This window comes from Sturnira hondurensis, unplaced genomic scaffold (genome assembly GCF_014824575.4).
Source record: "Sturnira hondurensis isolate 20B ecotype Veracruz unplaced genomic scaffold, ASM1482457v3 Scaffold0006505, whole genome shotgun sequence".
Taxonomy (NCBI): Eukaryota; Metazoa; Chordata; class Mammalia; order Chiroptera; family Phyllostomidae; genus Sturnira; species Sturnira hondurensis.
Genome location: NW_028079136.1, coordinates 2,860,040 through 2,883,593, shown reverse-complemented (window position 1 = coordinate 2,883,593; position 23,554 = coordinate 2,860,040). Strand labels below are relative to the sequence as shown.

At 39.3% G+C, this 23,554-nt stretch overlaps 1 protein-coding gene across 2 annotated transcripts in view; it reads left to right on the top strand.

Moving 5' to 3' along the window:
- Positions 1-481: 481 nt before the first annotated feature.
- Positions 482-23,554, top strand: part of PDE3B (phosphodiesterase 3B) — a 162,356-nt gene continuing 139,283 nt past the window's right edge. Inside the window, exon 1 of one of the 2 annotated variants that reach the window (XM_037050014.1) lies at positions 482-1,839. In XM_037050014.1, coding sequence (XP_036905909.1) covers positions 850-1,839 — 990 coding nt within the window. In that variant the 5' untranslated portion in view covers positions 482-849. The remainder of the gene's footprint in view (positions 1,840-23,554) is intronic. The other variant, XM_037050015.1, reaches the window with a different exon arrangement.

The following is a 23,554-nucleotide window of genomic DNA, read 5'->3' as shown; positions in this document are numbered from 1 at the left end:
GTGGCCCACGCTGCTGTTAGGGACAGACCGAGCCGCAGAGATAAGGGTTTCTTCTCCGCGCACGTAGAGCTGGCTGCTGGCTCTTATCGGGCCACAGCTCGGCTGGGGAAGTCCAAGGGCCCATCCTGAACCGGCGGCTGCATCCTGTCCCCTCAACTTGGTTTACCTTCTAGGCACTCCCCTCGGGGACCACAGACGCCCTCTTTACCCAAGACTCCGGTGGTGACCTGAGCGAGCTGGGCAGGGTGTCTGTGACTTACCCTCAAAGGGAATTTGAGTGCCGGGGGTCCCAGCATGGTGGGCCTGCCCCCTTCTATCCGAAGAGGACCCCACCCGTCTCTCCCAGCCTTGGCCGCTTCCCCGTTTCGGCCCCCTGAGGCGTCGGGGTCCGGCGTCGGCGTCCCCTGCCTGCGGCCGGGCTGGCAGTCTGCAGCGGGACGGGGCGCGGGCGCGCGCGGGAGGCGGGCGGGGCGCGCGCCCGGCCCGGGCGGCCGCGGGGGAGGAGCGCCCGCCCGCCGCTCGCGCGCCCAACGGACCAGGCTGGGGCCGTGAGGTAACTGTTGCAGCCCGCGGGAGTTGGGAGGCAGCCACGAGTCTCCGGTCCCGAGAGCTGCTCGAGGGAAAAGGCGAAGCCCCTTCCGCCCTTTTCCACAGCCAGGATGTCGCGGACCCCGCTGCTCCTCCGCCCGCGCGGAGGGGACCCCGGGCCGCTGCGGCGGGCGCAGCCCTGACGCGCTACGGAGCCGGGGGGGGGCGCCCGCAGCTCACGGGCAGGGGGTGAGGGAGCGCCAGTGGCCACTGAAGTCCGAGCGGGGCGTGCTAGCCCCGCGGCCACCCCCGGTCCCGGCCATGAGGAGGGACGAGCGAGACGCCAAAGCCATGCGGTACCCGCAGCCGCCGGACGGGGCCGGCTTACCCGCTGAGAGTCTGAGGAACGGCTACGTGAAGAGCTGCGTGAGCCCCTTGCGGCAGGACCCTCCGCGCGGCTTCTTCTTCCACCTCTGCCGCTTCTGCAACGTGGAGCTGCTGCTGCCGCCGGCCTCCCCGCAGCAGCCGCGGCGCCGCTCCCCCTTCTCCGGGGCGCGCCTCGCGCTGGGCGCCCTAGCCGCCTTTGTCCTCGCCCTGCTGCTCGGCTCGGGGACCGGGAGCTGGGCTGCCGGGGCTGCCCGGCTGTGGACCCTGCTGCGCGTCTGCCTGCTCAGCCTCAGCCCCCTCTTCAGCATCGCCTGTGCCTTCTTCTTCCTCACCTGCTTCCTGACCCGGGCCAAGCGGGGCCCCAGCGCGGGCCGGGGCGGCGGCGGCGGCGGCGGCGGCGGCTCCTGGTGGCTGCTGGCGCTGCCCGCGTGCTGTTACCTGGGTGACTTCTTGGTGTGGCAGTGGTGGTTTTGGACTTGCGGGGACGGAGGCGACGGGGCTCCGGCCCCGCACACGCCCCCGGCGGCGGCGGGCAGGTTGTTCTCGGTGCTGGGCTGTGTGGGCTTGCTGACGCTCGCGCACGGGGTGAGGCTCCGGCACAGCATCCCGGTGCTGCTCTTCTCCGGCTCCGTCTGGTGGGTGTCCGCCACTAGCCTCGGGTCGCTGCCCGCAGCCCTGCGGCCCCTGCTGGCCTGCCTGGTCGGGGGCGCCGGCTGCCTCTTGGCCCTGGGGTTGGATCACTTCGTTCACATCAGGGAAGCCCCTCATCATCCTCGGTCGTCCAGTACCGCGGAAGAAAAAGTGCCTGTGATTAGACCGCGCAGGAGGTCCAGCTGCGTGTCGTTCGGGGAAACTTCGGCCAGTTACTATGGAAGTTGCAAAATGTTCAGGAGACCTTCGTTGCCTTGCATTTCCAGAGAACAGGTACGTGAGCGGGAAGCCAGGTCTGCTAAGGAAGTGAGTGCGGTTTTACCGCGTCGGTGCCTTCGTTGACTTTGCCTGTTTGAAAGCATGCTGCCTTCCAGGGTGGGAGGAAAAAAGTTTTATTCTGGGAAGAATTCCTAAGATACAGGAAGCGTTTCAGAAATACAGAAGTACCTTTTGTGAAATAGCAGACTGATTATATTGCACATTTTAAAGGCTTTATGTAATACATGCGTTCTCAGAAGAATGAATTATGCGCGGTTTCATAGGTTGCCTTCTCCCACTTTGGCATACTCTGATGTACATCGATTTTCGTGCCGTTCATCTGTTGCAAGGGTGGTATCTTCGCAAAGATAACATACAGCCATTAGTATGAATGAATTTTAAGCAGCGTGGTCTTACTATTCTTGGTATTTGAGAGGAAGAATTTGAGATCTTGTAAATTTGCATGAGCTTTGGAACTGAGACTTGTTTGTTTAGATGAAAGGACTGTTGGAAGTAATTTTTAAGAAATCCCTACCCCAAATTCCAGCAGTATAGGCCAATATCTTTTACAGACTAACGCATGGTAGTGTATATGTGTTGCATAATGAGGAGAATGTGGTAACAATTTAACCTTTAAACTTACGTCTGGAAAGATGCCAAAAGCATTTCCAGTTTTTTTTCTGTAGTTTTACATGGTTTTATTTTTTAAAAGGAGTGGAAACCATCATCAGGGAAGGAGCCCCTATCTTTACATAGTGTTGGGAAATCTTACCTGTTCTACATCATCAGGAAACTCGTCAAGTGTAGCTACTGTTAATTGAGCATTTACTAAGTGCAAAATGCTTTACATATGTTTCCTTAAATGCGCACAAGAACCCTGTATGATGGCTGACATTACCTCACTTTAGGATGAGCAATATGAGTTTTTTAGCAGTTACCCAACTTCACACATCTAGTAAGTGGCAGTGCTGGGATCTGAACGTAGATTTTTCAGTTTTCAATGTTACGTTTTAAGCAACTCAAAGGATGAGTGTAGAGGTTTTATGTAAGAGAGGAGGAGTTTATACCATTGGTTTTCAGACTTTAGTGATAGGTTTTACACTGGGATCCAGTATATTTAAAAACTGTCTTATTAATTATTGCTACATTTGATTACTACATTCTCTTCTCTTCAAAATAATCAACAAACCACTACATTGATTTTATGACATGTTTTACACTAACTCTGTAGTGTTCCAGTGAGACTACACTTCTTGAACAGTGTTTTCAGAAGCCGCTTTTGTGGTCTGTAGTTATTTGCCTAAATACTTGAAAAAAAATTGTTCAAAAATGCTATGTCTTCTGTTTTCTCTTTTTACTGCCAGTGATAATAGACAGTGCTTAGGAAAGTGAGTATCAGAAAAAAATTGTTATGAGGTTAAGTGTAGAGGAAAGTAATTGTCCGCTGTTTTCTTAGGGTGGCATAGCTTTTAACCGTTGACTATAAATGAAGAGACTGCATTTTTTTTAACACTGGAAAAATGTTTTAGCATAGACTCATCACATTTTTATATAATTTTCCTAAATTCACACCATTATAGTTTAATGTATTTTCAGTGTAATCTGTTGGTGTAGTCAACTGTGGCTGTTGTGTTGTAAATTGAAGATTCCTGGTTTTCTTAATCCTACTCTGGTGTTTATTCCATCACGGCAACCTTTTTCAATCTTTACCTTAGTGCACTGTTATTCCATTTATTATTTGTATTAGAAGAAAATACAATTTGCACTTTTAAAAATGGAATATCATCTTGTTGCAGAAAACTTATTTACATTCCACTATGAAATAGGACCATTTTGAGGGTCTTAAATATATACTAATAGTGTAAGCATTCATGCATTGTTACTTAGTCTTCAGTGTTATAAAGTAATACTATTTTGGCTCTACCAAAAATGAGTACATATTTTTAACTTAACAAAGATTGTACTAAGATTTTTTACTTAGGCTTGTTTCTGAGGTTTACCAGTGGGTCTCTCGTTTTGTTTGTATGTATATTGTATTAAAGAAATGAAGATGAGACCAGTGCTTTTATGGAAGTAGATCAAGACACTTCGTAATTTTCAAAGTGCTAAGTTTTGTATATGACAAGTGTAAAGTCACTTCACTGTCTCAGAAGGTAAGGGGAGACAGAGATATTGTCTTTGTCTATGAGTAGAACCTGATAGAGGGGGAAATGCCTTGGATTCATTGGCAGAGGATAGAGAGTAAGGTCTTGGTTCTGCTGTGTAATCTTGGAAAAATCAGTGAATTTCTGAGTCTCAGTATCCTGTGAAATCAGGGGTCCCAATAGATGAATTCTGTAATTCTTCTGGAATTCTTCCAATTCTAAATTAATTTCTTTTGGTTAGTTTATACTTTTTGTAAGGTATAAATAAAATTATAAACAAAATATCACGAATTAGTAGCTTTTGAAGTTTTACTTAACTGTTGAATGTTGATACTGCTAACCGATGTTTTCCGAGGTGTAATGGTTGGAAAAGATGAGCAAATATTCTGTATTTTTTGAATAGAGAATTTTAGAAGTTATATGTGGGTTAATTTTTGGATTGGTAACAAAATTATTATACTTTTATTTCCTTAAAAATTTTATAAACATCTGAGAAACAATTAAAACTCATGTCAATGTAAATATTTTAAATTGAGAGTAGATTTAAAATAGTTTTTTAACTTTTGGGATGTTACATTAGGTACTGTGTTGAAAAGTAATGGCATATGTTTGTACAACATTTGATTTTCATAATTAGATTTATAGTAGTTGATATAAATGATATATATATATATATATTTCAGTTCTTAACTATGTTTTTTTAATATTGTTGGTAAGCATTTAGAGATTTAAAGTTTAAATCTAGTTATTGCTGACTGTGTTCTGCCTTGGTGGGTTAATGGAAAGAAGTACTTAAGTTGATAGTATATTTGCCAAGAGTCAGCTGAAACTAATAGGAAGTTTAAAAAAAATCAATTGTCTACATAGATGGCTTTGACCACAATTTAACAAATTACATTTCTAAGCCATTTTATTTGTATATTCTATAATGAAGTATTCAGCCAGATCACTTTGTTTGTGATATACTAGATAAATAAGAGGTTTTGAAAGTCTTAAGTTAGTATGTGAGATATTTTTCTATACCTAAAATGCTAAGTGCTTTCTGAATGGTTAGGTAAATATTTTAAAATTCTGTGGCCTTAAAGCCCATAAATATTATGGAAAGTGTTAATTTTATTTGAGAAAGGTATACATGTGTAGTATGAATGTGTCTAAAAATGATTTTAAAGTTTAAGTGATTATTTAGCCCCTTAAGGAATTTGTAAGACATACTTCATTATGAATTTAAGAACACTGTATTATTTGTGAAATTTATTTTGTGGGTTCAGTGAGTGTTTCATTCTAATTTCATGTTAATGTTATGGTAAAATACCAGCTTTTGTAATACTTTTAATGATGTTTTTGTGAATATTGTATGTACTCTGCAATCAGAATTATTGTTCAAAAACATGGATTTGTTCTAATCACTTGCTCTGTTTTTAAAACCTCTTATGGTTTTTCATTGTCCATGGATAAAGTGGACAATGATCTTGAAACTTGCTTGCAAAGTCCTTAATAACCTGCTCTTAGTGTTTTTTTTTTTTTAAATAAGCCATTTTGGACTTTTGGAACACTCCCTCCCTGCATCCATCCATGGCTCTAGCTATTTGTGGACTGCTTATTGTTACTGACTTGATTTTTTTATTTTGCTTTTACCGTTCACAGTGTTTGAAATCTCCTTTAAGGAACAAACTAGATTAAGAAGTCTTTAGACAGTACGATGATACTCAAATTAATATATAAACAGAGCAAAACTCCAATATAGCAGGATTGACCATATTTAAAAATAAGTTAAGCCCTGGCTGGTGTAGCTCAATGGATTGAGCGAGGGCCTGCGAATCAGACGATCACGGTTCGATTCCCAGTCAGGGCACATGCCTGGGTTGCAGGCCAGTTCCCTGCAGGCCAACTCCCAGCAGGGGACGCATGAAAGGCAACCATACATTGATGTTTCTCTCCCTCTCCCCTTCCCTTCCCTCTAAAGATAAATAAATAAAATCTTAAAAAAAAATAAGTTGACAGATCATGTGATGTGTGATAGATTTTCATTATATCTCATTAAATAGTAACATCTCCATAGTTTATGTTTTCTCACACTGATTGGAAAGTAAATAGGGCCAGCCATGAATAAAACTATACAGTTGACTTTTAATGTCCTCAGAGTTTTGAGCCTCCTCAGTGGCAGGCCTTTATCTGAGTCTCTTTTTTCTTTTCCTTTGCAATTACCAGGTCAGACTGTTTCCCTAGCACATTCTCCTTTCTTCTTATACCCCAACCAAAACAAGAAGAATCTGTACTTGCTGAACACATTTATTTTAACCTAATATGTTTGTATAGATACTGAAGAGATAGATTTGGAGTTCATCTAATTTGAAATCTGTTCATTTTATAGATAGGAATGAAATTAACTCCAGAGAGATAAAAAATATTGTCTCTAGGTTATTCTGTGAGATATTTGGGATACAGGGACTAAAACCAAGATAGGTCCTGACTCCTAGTCCACCTGTACTTTTCATAAGAGCATAAGTACTTACAATCATGGTTTTCCAATGCTGTAAATTAATTCTGCCAGTCATCTGATAAATGACATCTCTGGTTAAAGGAATTGGTGGGTAAAGGTGTAACAGAAAGGGGAAAGTGAGAGAGGTAGGAGGGACTTACTAAGTCACAAGTTCATAAATGACCTTGAAAATAAACTTGCTCCCTGATGTAGTTATTTCAGGGTGACTTGTCAGGATGCAGCTGGTGTCAAGCTCAAGTGCCTTCAGAGGCAAGCCACATAACATATTTATGTCATATGCTGAGAAAGGAGGGGAGAGTAAGAAGAATGAAAGTCAGCTGACTATTGCCTTCTTCGCCTAAAAACATTCAATTTAAACAAAACAAACTGAACAACTGTGTTAGCCAAGCAAAACTTTAGGAGACTTGTGTTCTGTCTGTGGGTAGTTTCTGACAGTTTATAGTATTGGGTTGGTGTATACCTTATTATTTAAAAGCTGATCCATATTTATTTGATTATTGAAAGTCTTAGAACTTGGGGCAGAGGAGTATATTCTCCACTGTCTTTTTCTTTAATGACCTAGACCTTTTATTCCTATATTGATGTATTACCCTAAGTTTCTCATCTTTGTAGATTTCCCTCCTCCATCTGCTAGGATACATGGCTTGGCTACTTCTTCCTTAAATTTCATATAACATGCATTCAGCATATTTTAAATGTATTCAGTTAGCGTTTAAATTTTAAATGAGAAAATTCAAACATAAAAGACTGTACATATGTTTATTTTATGTGGGTTAAGGAAGAAAATAAAGGAAAAAAGAGTCATGTACTCACCACCCATTTCCTTTGAAGTTCTGTATAACCCTATTTTACATCCCTTTGTCTCTGCCTCAGAGGGAACACATCTATTCTGATTTTTTTTTGCTATTCATTTCTGTGCTTGGTTTTCTGTAAATATAACCCCCCACAATGTATTCCTAAATAATTTGTTGTTAGTATTGATTCTGCTTTGAACTTTCGTAGAATCATAGTATATGAATTCTTCTGTAATTTTTTTCTTAACTTTTCTGAGATTTACCTATGTTGATGTGGATAACTGTAGTTCATTTTTCAGTGCTAAATAGTGTCTGATTGTATGACCATAGTAAAATTTATCTATTCTACTGTTCATGGACCCTTGGGTGATTTGCTATTTTGTGAAATGGTGCTATGAAAATTCTTGTAAATGTCTTCTAGTGTATGCATGCATCCAAAAATAGAATTGCTGGGTTGCAAGGTTTGTTCATATTTAACTTTATACTATGTGTTTTAGTAAGAATAATGTCTCTCCAAAGATGTCCTCGTTCTAATCCCAAGAATTTGTGAATGTTACCTAACTTGGCAAAGGGGACTTTGCATGTGGAATTTTTTTTTAAAGATTTTATTTATTTATTTATCTTTAGAGGGGGAGGAGAGAGGGAGAGAAACATCAATGTATGGTTGCCTTTCGTGCATCCCCTGCTGGGAGTTGGCCTGCAGGGAATTAGCCTGCAACCCAGGCATGTGTCCTGACTGGGAATTGAACCGTGATCCTCTGGTTCACAGGCCTCTGCTCAATCCACTGAGCTCCGCCTGCCAGGGCTGCATGTGGAATTTTTAAGGGCCTTGAGATGGAAAGATTATCCAGAATTATCTGAGTGGACCCAAAGTAATCATAAGGGTCCTTAAAAAATGGAAGAGGGAGACAGAAGAGGTCAGAGATGGAGATATGACAATGGAAGTAGGGTTGAAGTAACACAATGTGAGAAAGACTCAATCTACCTTTGGCTGTGACAATGGAAGAAGAAGGCCAGGAACCAGGGAAAGCAGGCAGCCTCTAGATGCTAGAAGAGGCAAGGAAACTGATTTTGCTCTAGAGGTCCCAGAAATAACAAAGCCCTGCTAGCACCTTGACTTTAGTCCAGTGAGACCTATGAAGTCACTTCTGACCCACAGAACTGTCAGATAATAAATTTGTGTTGTTTTATGCCTCTGAGTTTGTGGTAATTTATAACTGGAAAGTATTAATTTGCATTAACTGCTGTAATAGTTTGCATGGACGACTGTACCACAAAGTGGGTGGCTTAAAAAACAGAAATGTATTGTCTCAAATTTCTGGAGCCTAAAAGTCCAAGATCAAGGTGTCCCCGAGATTGGTTCTTTCTGAGGGTTGTGATGGAGAATGTGTTTCATGCCTGTCTCCTAGCTTCTGTGGTTTGCTGGCAGCTTCTGGCATTTTTTTTGTCTTGTAGATGTGTCACCCGTATCTTTGCCTTCATCTTCACATGGCACTCTCAGTATGTCTCTTCACAGTTCTTCCCTCTCTCTGCTGCTGGTCTTTGTGTCCTTAATGACCTCTGTATAGACCCTGTTTCCAAGTAAAGTCACATTTCCAGGTACATATGTTTTTGGAGGACATAGTTCAACCCATACATGTAATGATAAAAATTAGGACGCTATAGAAAGTTGAGTTGTTTTTAAGATCGTTGTACCATTTATACTTTTGCTAGCAGTGAATAAGAATGCCCTCTTTGATTCTTTTACTGACTTTAATTTTTGTTAGTTAGCTTGATATTTCTTTGTGAATTTAATTGGAATTTCTTAATTACTAATAAGTCAGTACTTTTAATGTTATGGACTACATTTATTATTCAGGGATTACCTGTTGCCCTTTTAAAAATTGAGTGTTTTTCTTAATAATTCATGTGTTCTTTACACATGAATATTAAGAAAAAACCCATGAATATTCTGGGTTTTAATGTTTCATTGGTTATTTGGGTTGCAAATTCCTTCCAGTTTTTATGGTACCTTTTGTTAACTGAGGTTCTTCATTTTAATATCAAATTTACTATTCTTTTTCTTTAAGACTCTTTGTGTCTTGTTTACACAACCTTTCCCTGTTAGAAGTCATAAAATATACTCCTATAGTTTCTTTTTTTTCACCTTTTTAAAAAAAATATATATTTTATTGATTATACCATTACAGTTGTTCTATTCCCCCCCTTCATTCCCCTCCACCCTCACACTCCCTCCCCCACCATTCTCCCCCCCTTAGTTTATAACCACGTGTCTCAAATTCTTTAGATTCTATATTTCCCCCACTATTCTCACCCTCCCCCCTATCTATTTTCTACCTACCATCTATGCTATTTTCTGTGCCTTCTCCCCCCTTCTCCTCCTCCCACTCCCCTGTTTCTAACCCTCCATGTGTTCTTCATTTCTATGGTTCCACTCCTGATCTAGCTGTCCTCTTGGTTTGCTTTTGTTTTAGGTGTGGTTGTTAATAACTGTGTGTTTGCTGTCCTTTCACTGTTCATATTTTTCATCTTCTTTTTCTTATATAAGTCCCTTTAGCATTTCATATAATAAGGGCTTGGTGATGATGAACTCCTTGAACTTGACCTTATCTGAGAAGCACTTTATCTGTCCTTCCATTCTAAATGAAAGTTTTGCTGGATAAAGCAATCTTGGCTGTAGGTCTTTGGATTTCATGACTTGGAATACTTCTTTCCAGCCCCTTCTTGCCTGTAAGGTCTCTTTTGAGAAATCCGCTGACAGTCTGATGGGTACTCCTTTGTAGGTGACTGTCCCCTTATCCCTTGCTGCTTCTAGGATTCTCTCCTTCATTTTGGTCTTGGCTAATGTAATTATGATGTGCCTTGGTGTGTTCCTTCTTGGGTCCAACTTCTTTGGCACTCTCTGAGCTTCCTGGATTTCCTGGAAGTCTATTTCCTTTGCCAGACTGGGGAAGTTCTCCTTTATTATTTGTTCAAATAAGTTTTCCACTCGTGGCTGTTTCTTTCCCCCTTCTGGTACCCCTATAATCCGGATGTTGGAACGTTTAAAGATGTCCTGGAGGTTCCTAAGCCTCTCCTCATTTTTTTGAATTCTCATTTCTTCATTCCTTTCTGGTGGGATGTTTTGTTCTTCCTTCTGGTCCATTCCATTGATTTGAGTCCCAGTTTCCTTTCCATCGCTATTGGTTTCCTGTGCATGTCCCTTCATTTCAATTAGTTTAGCCTTCATATGTTCCTCTAATTTGTGACTATGTTCCTCTAATTTGTGACTATAATCTACCAGTTCTGTGAGCATCCTGATAAATAGTGTCTTGAATTGTGCTTCTGAGAGGCTGGCAATTTCTCAGTCACTTAGAGTTATTGGCTCTGGGACTTTGAGTTCTTCTTGCACCATCTTTTGGGCTGTTCGTGCCTGTTCCGTAGCAGGATCAGAGCCCTAAAGTGTTCACTAGAACAGGGCAACTAAGTCGCTGGGTTGTGATGTTGTATGTGGGGGCGGGGTCAAAGAGGGACAATGGCTTCCCGCCTGCCGCCTGCGGCCACGGCCCTGGCGCCGCAGCCACCACCGTCACCAGGCCCATGCGTTTTGCACTGCACTCGAGTGTGCCACCGCTGTCAGCCCTCCACCACTGGGTTCGCCCCCTGGGGCCTGCGTGGTCTGTCTCACTGTGAGCGAGTGTGTGACTATGGTCAGTCTGCCCCGCACCCCGACTGGTTCTGGGCTGCCTGTGCGCCTAGGTCGGGGGATCTGTCCTGCCTGACCCAGCTCTGCTGCTGGCTCCGCCTCTCTTACTGTCCCAGTTGAACGGTTTGTAGTTGTCGGACTTCCGTATAATTCCGTTTTCTGGTCTTTGGGTGTGTCCTAGTTCTCCAAACCTTTGTTGTGTTCAAACTTGGTTGTGGGAGAAGGCACAGTGTTTCCACCTATGCTCCATCTTGGCAGAAGTCCTCCTATAGTTTCTTTTTAAAGTTTAAAAATTTTGTCTTTCAAATATATTTTATTGACTTAGAATTCATTTATAGGTATGATGTGATATAGAGATCTAATCTCCTTTTTTATCTATATGGATATCTACTAATGTCAACATAATTTATTGAAAGTTTATTCTCCATTGATCAGCCTGCATCTGTCATATATCAAGTTTCAATATATGTATGAATCTGTATCTGGGCTCTCATGTTTCATTGGTTAGTTTATGTACCCTATATTAATACAACACTATCTTAATTATAATACCTTTATAATAAGACATAATATTAAGTAAGCCTCCCTCATCTTGTTATTGTTCTTCAATAATGTGTTGGTTATTTTGGGGCCTTTGCTTTTCAATATGTATTAGAGAATACGTTTGTCAATTTCCACAAGAAATCTTCTTGGGATTTTAATTGGCATTGCATTATATCTTTTGAATAATTTAGAGATGAATTTGTTTTTGATTGAAAACTTTTAAGTTGTATTTTTATAGAAATGTAATGTAATTTTTCAAGTTTACTTCCTTAATGCATATCTTTTTATTGTCTATTTATCTGTTTGGCATCTGCATTTATGTTTACTTTTTCATTCCGAATATCATTTATACCTTTTTTCTTTGTTTTTTAATCAACCTTGCTAAATGTTCATTTTCAATCTTTTCAGAAAATGGGCTCATTATATTGATACTTGTTTTTCATTTTATATTGGCTCTTACCTTTTTTTTCTTTCTTTTAGATCATTTTCTTGTTCTTTTTCTAACTTAGTAATTGGGATGTTAATTTATTTTCAGTTCTTTTCACTGTAGCATTTAAGATTATATACTTATTTCTAAATATGGCTTGAGTTGAATATCAAATTTTTATGTGTAGTATTGTTATTTTTCAGTCTTCAGCATTTTTTAATTTTTGTTTTGATTTCTCTTTTGACTAATGAGTTTAGAAAAAATTTTTAAAGTTTATAATTATTCACAGGTTTTCTAGTTATGTTATTGTTGTTGATTTCTGATTTAATTGCCTTGTGAACAAGGAGGATGGCCTGACGTGATCAGTTTTCATAAATGTTTTTATGTTCTTGAAAATAGTATGTATTTCTAATTGTTAGGTAGAATGTTTATTAGCTGTCTGGTAGATAAAGGTTGTCCTTGTCAGAGCTTCTGTGTCCTCACTGACTTACTTATCTTCTTGAGCCATCAGTGACTGAAGAGAGTATTAAAAATCTCACTTTCCTGGTGAATTTGTCAGGCCCCTGCCCCCATAGTTTGCAGTTTGCTTCTCTTGTTAGAAGGTAAGTATATGGAGAATAGAACTTTTCAAATTGGATGGAATTACTTATCAAAGGAACAACAAAAAGAATATGTGAGAGATAGCACATTCTAAATATCTAGAGTCATTGTAGGCAAGTGATAAAAAATTAGTTTTTCAGCCCTGACTGGTGTAGCTCAGTGGATTGAGCATGGGCCTGCGAACCAGATGATCGCGGTTCGATTCCCAGTCAGGGCACATGCCTGGGTTGCAGGCCAGTTCCTGGCAGGGGCGAGTTCCCAGCAGGGGATGCATGAGAAGCAACCATACATTGATGTTTCTTTTCCTCTCTCCTTCCCTTCCCCTCTAAGGATAAATAAATAAAATATCTTTTTTAAAAAAGTCTTTCTAAAAAAAATTAGTTTTTCAGAGGTAACATGTATTCACAAATTCCCTTGTATATATTCCAGGCCCTGGAGATACTAAGACAATAAGTTCAGGGTGTGTATTGCAAGGAGATCACACACTAATGAAGAGGGAAAATGTAAATAAAGAATTACAATTCGGTGTGGGAGGTGATATACAACAGAGGTATAAATAAAGTACCATTGGAGCATTTTGGAAGGAACAACTAACCCTTTCCAGAGGAAGAGTCAGAAAGACTTCAAAAAGTAACATTTGAACTTTAATCTTCAATGAAAGATTTTTTTACTGATATAAAACAAAAAGTGAATTTAAAAATTTTACTTTTGTGACCTTAAAAAGAAATTTTCAAAGTTATCCTGGCATAATCTTCACCTTACCTTAAATATATATGTAGGTAAATACTTCTTATCAACCAGCATATTGAAAAGTCTTGAAAAACATGGAGCCAAATCAAACAAACTGTTCACCCTCAGTCACAATCAATACTAACAAAAAAGATGCTTAAATTCTCTGTCAGAAGGTAGGAGAGTGTAAAGGGGGATAAATGGTAGTTGAAGGAGATGTGGAGTGATGAACACACAATACATTATACGGATAATATATTACAGAACTGTACCCTTGAAACCTATAGAATTTTATTAACCAGTGTCACTCCAATAAATTCAATAATAAATTAATTAATAAGAAATGTCAATATCAGTGGTTAAAAAAAGGCAATAAAGAAATGTAACCCAGGACCAGAAAGAAGGGATTATTATTGTAAGATGTAATACATCTTACAATAAGATGTGTACTAGTCTGAACAACCCTGTGGAGTAAGTAATAGGATCCTATTTTGTAGCTGGGAACTAAGGCAGAGAGGGGTGAATCAACTAGCTCCAAATCACTTAGCTAGTACACAGAAAATACTGTAATACCTTAAGTGCCACTTTCGTTTTATAGCGAGCCCCTAAGAATGCTTCCAACTGAAACAGTTGAAAGGAATCATTGAGTAAGGAAACCCGCTGATACTTAAAAAAAAAATAAAAAGAATATAAAGGAGTAACATTTTTTTCTTTGTCCTTTTTAGGTTTTTTGGCTGATCTAGTAATTAAATTGACGTAAAACAGATTAAGAGGAGAAAACCTAATTTAATTTGTAGATATAGGAACCCCATGGAAATATGAGACTCAGAGAAGTGACCAAATCAGGAATCTTTTATACTTATGAGACAAAGAAACGATAAAGAATAATTGACAAGATAAGGGGGTTTGGGCTTGGGTTAATAAATTAGTGAAGAAGTAATAAGGTTTGTTTATACAGCCTTCTTGGCTCTAACTTCCCTATCTCTGGTGATAAGGATGCCTTTTGCTCACGCCCCCCCCCCCCCCATACAGGGAAAGGTACTTTTCACATAGGAGATTTATCTCCTGTTTTCAGCAGGGGATGAAGTGGGTCAGAGTGTCCTTGCATTGCCTATTTCTCAACTACCTTTCAAAATACTGTGCCAAAGTGGCATATTTTGGGGTGGCATATTCTGCTCCCTTTCAGTAGGAATCCTAAGAGGTAAGCAAGTAAAATAAAAACAGCTTTCACTTGAATAGTTTCTAACCATCCTTGGCGACCTTGAACATTTGCTTCTGTGAGGTATGGCTAGACTCAAGAGATAAAAACCTAGGGTCTGTCCAAAGTCAAGAATCTAATAGGAAACCTCTGCATAAAGCTGAAGCTACAAAATACCACTCTCTCAGTGTAAGGGTAAATGAGAAATAAAGATGGCCATGGAGATGGGATGCCTGTCTTGACCTTGGCACAAGGGTGCTGGGGGAGGGATAAAATAAATGCCCCCTGGGAATGTATAACCACAGAAGGACCCTCATATTGTTTTTTTTTATTGTAGTAAAATATACATAAAGTGTAACATTTCAACCATTTTTAAATATGCAGTTTGGTGGTGTTAAATATATTGATATTATTGTGCAATCATCACCACCATCCATCTTTAGAAATTTATCTTCTTAAACTGAAACACATCCATTAAATAATAACTCTTATTTCTCTCTTCCCCCAGCCCTTGGTATTAATCATTCTACTGTTTTTATGAATTTGACTATAAATGCCCCATGTAAGTGGAATTATACAGTATTAATATCTTTTTGCAACTGAATTATTTCACTTAGTATAATCATTGTTGGAATTTTTATGGGAATTGCATTGAATCCATAGATTGCTTTGGGTAGTATTGACATCTTAACAATAGTAAGTCTTACAGTCTATTAACATGGGATGTGTTTCTATTTGTGTTTTAATTTTTTCAGAAACATTTTGTAGTTTTTACTACAAGTCTACAAGTCTTTCATCTCTTTTGTTAAATTTATTCCTAAGTATTCTTTTTTTAGAAATAATTTTAAAAAGATTGTATTTAGTTATTTATTTTTATTTATTTATTTTTAGAAAGGAAAGGAAGGAGAAAGAGAGGGACAGAAACATCAATGTGACCTGGAGTTGAACCAGAAACTTTTAGGTTTGCAGGCCTGTGCTTAATCCACTGAGCCATACAGCCAGGGCCCTAAGTATTCTTTTGATGAAATTTTAAATGGAGTTGCTTCTTAATTTCATTTTAGTTGTTCATTGTTAGTGTGTAGAAATGTTGCTGGTTTATGTATTGATTTTATACTTTGAAAATTTCCTGAATTTGTTTATTCTTTTTGTGTGGAATCTTTAGAGTACTCATTTAGTTAAAGGAGTTTTCTTTTTCTTTTTTTATTGTATTTTTTCCATTACCATTTATCCCCCTATACTTTCCTCCACCTCCACCCACCTCCTTCCCCTCTGCAATCACCACACTGTTCTCCATGTCCATGAATCCCTTTTTGCTTGGTCCCTCCAACCCCTAGCCTCCCACCCCCATGTCCAGAACTGTCAGCCTGTTCTCTATGAGTCTGTCTCTATTTTGCTTGTTTGTTTAGTTTATTCATTAGATTCCACATATGAGTGGAATCCTGTGGTACTTGTCTTTCTCTGACTGGCTTATTTCACTTAGCGTAAAGCATAATATACTCCAGTTCCATCCATGCTATCATAAAGGGTAAAGATTTGTTCTTTTTTATGGCTGAGTACTGTTCCACTGTGTAAATGCCCCGTAGTTGTTTAATTGGGCTGCTTCTAAATCTTAACTATTGTAAAAAGATTTTTAAAAGGTTTTATTAAGACTTTTTAAAAAAATTTATTTATTTACCTTTAGAGGGGAAGAGAAGAGGGAGAGAAACATCAATGTATGGTTGCCTTTTGTGTGTCCCCTGCTGGGAGTTGGCCTGCAGGGAACTGGCCTGCAACCCAGGCATGTGCCCTGACTGGGGATGGAACCGCGATCCTCTTGTTCGCAGGCCTGTGCTCAATCCACTGAGCTACACTAGCCAGGGCAAGACTTTTTTTAAGGAGCAGTTTCAAACAAAATTGAGAGGAAGGTACAGAGGTCTCCTATATATACTTTAGCCCTACACTGGCATAGCTTCATTCATTGTCAATATCTCCCGCCAAAGTGTTACATTTGTTAAAATTGATTAAACTACACTGATATCTCATAATCACACCAAATTCATAGTTTATATATATTTTTACTATTGGCATTATACATTGTCTGGGTTTAGACAAAAATATGATGACATGTATCCATTGTTATGGAAAATGTAAAGTATTTTTACTTCTCTAAAAACCCTCCTGGTTTTCATCCCTTCCTCCATCCCCACCACTGGCAACCACTAATCGTTTCACTGTCTTCATAGTTTTGACTTTTCCATAGTGTCATAGATTGGGAATCATAAGCGTACTCATTTAGTTTTGTTTAACTCTAAATTAATGTAATATTCTACACATGTGGACTGTGAAATCTTGAAAATGTAGATTGTTCTCAGGTGACTGTGAGAAGTAAATTCAAATATTCTAAGGCTTCATATAATTTCCACCTATAAATTCCCAAGGAAATTGAGCAGTGCATTGTCAGAAATGCACAAAATGTGCAGGTAAACAAGGCATTAAAAGTAAGAACCTGCAGAAAAAGTATACAGAGACTTCCAACCAAGACGGAGGCATACATAGATACACTTTGTCTCCTCCCATAACCAAAAGGAGGACAACAAATTTAAAAACAAAAAATAACCAGGACTATAAGAAGATCAAATTGTATGGTAGTCTGACAACCAAGGAGCTAAAGAAACATTCATCCAGACTGGTAGGAGAGGTAGAGATAGGTACCCAGGGTGGAGAGGATTCGCTGCAAGATGGCAGCTTTAGGACTGGGCACTCCCACATTTGTGTGTGGATAAACCAGGAGGAACAACAGGGGGGTGAGACAGACTGTGCAACCCAGGATGCTAGCATGGGGAAATAAAGCCTCAAAACCTGTGACTGAAAAAAACCTGTGGGGGTTGAGGCAACAGGAGAAACTTCCAGCCTCACAGGAGAGTTCATTGGAGAGACCCACAGGGTGTTAGAATGTACACAAAACCACCCACCCAGGAATCAGCACCAAAAGGGCACAATTTGCTTGTGGGTAGCAGAGGAAGTGACCGAAAGCCAGCCCAGAGATGAGCAAGTGGCATTGTTCCCTCTCAGAACCTTCTCCTACATACAGTGCCACAATACAGCAATGTGGGTAGCACTGCCCTGGTGAATACCTAAGGCTCTGCTCCTTACTGCATAACAGGTACGCCAAGACAAAAACATGGCCCAAATGAAAGAACAGATCAAAGCTCCAGAAAAAATAGTACTAAGCAATAAAGAGATTGCCAACTATCAGATGCAGAGTTAAAAAACACTGCAATCAAGATGTTCACAGAAATGGTTAAGTATGGTTGAAAAATAGAGAAAAAAAGTGAAAGCTATGAAAAATGAAGTAAAGGAAAATGTACAGGGAACCAACAGTGTAGGAAAAGAAATGGGAACTCGAAACAATGGTTTGGAGCAAAACGAAGAAATAAACATTCATCCAGAACAGAATGAAGAAACAATTCCAAGAAAAGAAGAGAGGCTTAGGAACCTTAAGGACAACTTTAAATGTTCCAAATCTGAATAATAGGGGCGCCAGAAGGAGAAGAGGGAAAGCAAGAAATTGAAAACTTAATTGAACAAATAATGAAGGAGACTTCCCCTAATGTATGACAAAGGAAATAAGACTTCCAGGAAGTCCAGGAAGCTCAGAGAGTCCCAAAGAAGTTGGACCCAAGGAGGAACACACCAAGGCACATCATAATTACATTAGCTAAGATTAAAATGAAGGAGAGAATTCTAGAAGCAGCAAGATAGACAGTCACCTACAAAGGAATTTCCATCAAACTATCAACTGATTTCTCAAAACAAAGCTTGTGGGGAAGAATGGGCTGGAAAGTAGTGTTCAAAGTCAAAGACAAGAACCTACATCCAAGATTACCCTATTCAGGAAAGCTATCATTTAAAATGGAAGGGCAGATAAAGGCTTCCCAGTCCCTCGCTGGTGTAGCTCAATGGATTAAGCACTGGCCTGTAAACTAAACTGCTGCTGGTTTGGTTCCTGGTCAGAGCACATGCCTGGGTTGCAGACCAGGTCCCCAGCAAGGGGCACATGAAAGGCAACCACACATTGGTGTTTCTCTCCCTCTCTTTTTTCTTCCCTTCCCCCCTCTCTAAGAATAAGTAAATAATATCTTTTTTAAAAAGTGCTTCTCAGATAAGGTCAAGTTAAAGGAATTCATCACCAAGCCCTTATCACATGAAATGTTAAAGGGACTTACCTAAGAAAAAGAAGATAAAAAATATGAACACTAAAATGACAACAAACAACTATTAACAACTGAACCTAAAAAGTAAATCAAAAACAAAAACAGCCCTGGCTGGTGTAGCTCAGTGGATTGAGCACAGGCCTGCGAACCAGACGATCTCGGTTCGGTTCCCAGTCAGGACACATGCCTGGGTTGCAGGCCGGTTCTCTGCAGGCCCCCTCCCAGCAGGGGACGCACCAAAGGCAACCATACATTGATGTTTCTCTCCCTCTCTCCTTTCCCCTCTAAAGATAAATAAATAAATAAAATCTTTGAAAAACAATCTAAGCAAACTAGAATAGGAACAGACTCACAGAAGTAGAGACACAGGGAGGGTTATCAGTGGAGAGGGGATGGGGAGACAATGAGGGAAAAAGTACATAGAATAAGAAGCATAAATCATAGGCACAAAATAGATGGGGAGGTTAAGAATAGTATAGGAAGTGGAGAAGCTAAAGAATGAAATTATATGTATGACCCATGGACATGAACTAAGATCGGGGAATAATGGTGGAAGGTGGGGTACAGGGCAACGGGGAATAAAACGGAGAAAAAAATGGAACAACGGTAATAGCATAATCAATAAAATACATTAAAAAATAAAAATGAGTAAAAATATTCTTACCGAGTTAAAAAAAAAGTGTTAAAAAGAAAAAAAAACCTGCAAAGGGTTTAGAGGTTGGAGTCTCATATGCCAGATATAAAAAAATATTTACTATGATTAAAGAAATAAAATAGAAGCTTGGGAAAATGATTAGGGAACAGAAGAATAAAAAAACAAGCATGCAGATTTGAAAAATAGAACTTGTAAAGATGAAAAATACAACCACAAGTTAAAAATTGATGCACAGCCCTGCCCACATATATCAGTTTGTTGGGTTTGTCCCCACTTGGGGCATCCGTGAGAGGCAACTGATTGATGTCTCTCTCTTGCATCAATGTTCTCTTCCCTCTCTTTTTCCCTCCCATCCCTACTTTCTAAATATAAATAAATAAAATATTTTTTAAAAGTGACATACATATTAAATAGCAGTTGAGAGACAGAATTTGTGAACCGGGGGGTAGATTCAAAGAAATTGTCCACCATGTTTTGCATAGGAAAAAATGAGAATCAAAAAGACTAAAAACGTAGAAAATAAGAAGATGGAACATCAGTTAAACACAGATTTAATTGAAGTTCCAAAAGGAGATAATAAAATGGAGAACAGGTAATATATGAATAGATAATGGCTGAAAAACAGAAATTTGTAGAATTGGTAAAAAACAATCTGATCTTCAGAAAGCCCATTGAATCCCAAGCAGAATAAATAAAAAGAAATCTTGTAGACACATAATTGCAAAATGCAGAACTTGCACAAAAGTGCCGAGAGAAGTCATAGAGAAAAGAGAAATTACCTACAAAAAATGAATGACAATTATATTGGAAGGTGATTTATTAATAGCAATAGTGGATGCCAGAAAGCAGTAGAATGTCATCCTTAGTGTGCTGAGGGAAAATAAACTAGAAATCAGTGCCCTGCAAAACTATCTTTCTAAAAGGAGAACAAATTTAAAGTATTTCAGACCAGCAAAAATTGAGTTTTTTACTACCAAAAATACATATACTTCAGGCAGAAGGGAGAACTGAAATAAAGAAGGAATACTAAGAGTAAATATATAGGTAAAATTAAGCAACCATGTTGTTATAAAACATTACTCATGGTGTTTAATTTGTGAGGGGAGAACAAGCTGGAACTAAAATATTAGAAAACAGCATTCACGGTGGAAGGAAAAGTGGAAAGAGAGGTGTGGAGATTTTCCAATGAAGAAAGGTATGGAGGTATTTCAGCTGTGGGTGTCTGAAAGTTTAATGTCATTGGCTAACAAGGACTGTGGGGAAGGGAGCACGTTTGGGAGAAATGATAAAAAGTTTGGTTTCCTTGATTAATGCATGTTGTTTTCTCATGGGTGTTTGCTCTCTAAATGGGATGTAAGCTCCCTCAGACCAAGGATCAAACATTTCTGTTTTGTACTTCTCATAGTACGTATTTTGGAATTCACAATGTGTATTTATTATTGTATTTACTTTGGGGTTGTTACTCATAACAGTTCCATGTTAACCTTGAAAGAACAATAGTTGGAGATGAGTCTTAATTTCCTATCTTTGGTATTTTCATTAACAATAAGCCGTGTTGCACAATGATGAAGCCAGGCTGCTTGAGTTTAAGTGTCACTTCTGCCACTTGTAGGATATTGGGCAAGTTCTGTAACTTCTCTGCACCTGTTTCCCCAGGTGTAAACTGGGAGTAATAAGAACATCTTTTCCCCTGTTGTGAGGATTAAATGAATTAATAACCTGTAAAATTCTTGGAACAGAGTCTGGCATTGTTCTCAAGCTCTTAATAGACTGTTGTTGGTGTTATTATTGATAGTTAAAATTTTCATTTTCAGATTACTTGGTAGTACATATACCAAATTATTCTAAAGTCAATAATAAGGTTAAAGGAAATTTAGGTCTTTTAAACAAGCCCTGTTTATTGTTCCAGTACTTCTCTTGCAACCTGTATTAGATTAAAAAACTTCTCATGTGGGATTATATGAGGGAAATTCAGCAGTTGTCAGTATAAGGACAACAAAGAAAAGCTACAAGTTATTTTAAAAGTGATTAAAAGGTGTTATTGGGATTTCTTATGTGTTAACATTTCAGAGTTGAAGGTTAAGAACCTTTGGTCTGCAAGACAAGAATTTGTCAGCTACTATAACCATAGCTTACTGTTCCTTAAACTTTTTGTTCCATTTTGTCACTTTGGAGTAGAGTGGAGTATAAACTGGAGCTTCTATCAAATGCCCTTAACCATAGTTCTTGCTTCATAGTTCACTGCCTGCTAAGCATGTTGACAGCTATGTGGCCCCACCCCAGGGATGGTAAGAGGGAGACAAGAGATAAGGGAACAGAAGGCAGAGGAACTGTATGTAAAAAAGTGCCTCTTTCATCTTTCTTTCTCACTTCAGTCAGAATTAGGCACCACACTGACTGCTCCTTCAGTTAAGGCTTTGTTCCACTTCTTAAAGTTTTTCTGAAGAGCTTCTACTACTTAAATGGTAATGGTTTAAAGCAGACAAAAATAATGGCTATGAATTTTTACAAATGTGTGGGGAAATATTTTTCTTTGGGGGAGCAACACCTACATACACATTAGTAAATACCAGTATTTATCATTATATGAATCTTTGTAGTGTTTGCTTTTGTTATAAAAGTAAGCACCATATAGAATCAACTTCAATATCTAAAAATTTAATTGCTCAGCAAACATTGCTAAGGTGTTCTTGGAACTATGAGGGTGATGAAGATGAATCATGGAAGATATTGCCTTTCAACATGAAAATAGAAAAAGCCATTTTTAATCCCAACACCTTTTACACAACAAGTATTTTAAGGTTTTCATGTTCTACAGTTTTGCAACTGTAGTTTTCTTTTAATATTTTGCCAAATTAAGAATTTATTGGCTTCTAAAGCTTATTTCTTGGAATAGCACTCATAGGATTTATATAAAGTATACTGTGTAAAAACTTATTTTATTTGCAAGAATAACACAGGTTGTAGCAGACCTGGCTATAGACACACACTTACAACATAGTAATCATTCATTTAGTGCCTCTCAGGGCAAGATATTAATGATTTGAGAGATTAAAACATACCTTGCCATCAAGAAACTTGGAATCTAGTACCAAAAAAAAAAGTGCCATAAGGGAGGTATAAACAAAATACAGAGAAGGGTTAAGGAAAGACCGGTGCTGTAACAGTGAGGGCCCTGCAGAAAATAGACGATGCGCTCAAATGGGTAAACTCTGAGAGTTTAGTGAAGGGGGAACTTATAAAGGGGGAAGAATTTAGGGAAACCAACATAGGATGATAAAGTATCTGGTGAGCAACAATAGGTAGTAGACATATAAGGGCAGAGAGGGGGAATTATTGTCAAGAACCTATGAACCCCAATGTTCACAGCAGCACAATTTACAATAGCCAAGTGTTGGAAGCAACCTAGGTGCCTATCAGTAAATGAATGGATCAAAAAACTATGGTACATTTACACATTGGAATTCTATGCAGCAGAAAGAAAGGAGCTCTTACCCTTTGTGACAGCATGGATGGAACTGGAAAGCATTATGCTAAGTGAAATAAGCCAGGTGGTGAAAGACAAATACCATATGATCTCACCTTCAACAGGAATCTAATCAACAAAACTAACAAGCAAAATATAACCAAAGATACAGGCTGAAATTGAGAACAAGCTGACAGTGACCAGAGGGGAGAAAGGAGGGAATTTCAGGGGAAAAGGGGAAGGGTTTGCAGGAACAAGTATAAAGGACACATGGACAAAACTAAGGGGGTGGAAATGGGAGGGAGGTGGGGAAGGCTCGGGTAAAAGGCAGAAAACTGTACTTGAGCAACAATTAAAAAAAGACTCAGAGGGTAGCTGTATAGAGGTCCATTTGACAGAAGTGTTGGCCTCTGGTAGAGGGACGTTGCTAAAAAGAGGTAACTTTAGGTGTGAGCTGGGGGATTAAATACCCCAGGCTCACTCACTCTTTCTGTCTTTAAAAGTCTCCTGTCAGTGTCTTCCATTGGCTGAATCCACCAAGAAGAGGGGGCAAAAGAGAGTGTTGATGATACTGTCTATTCAAGACAGTCACCTGGTGGGGCAAAGTACAGAGTAGAGAAGAGTGGAAAATGGGTCTGGAGGGGCAAGTAAAATATACCCAGCACAAGTGGCTTTTTAAGGACACAGAAGATAGCAGTTTCTGCAGAAGCGGAGGAATGGCTGTTTAGGAAGGAAAAAATCAAGTAACAGAGATAGAGAAGGTTTGAAATAATGTGCTCAGAAGTGGAAGTTGTTT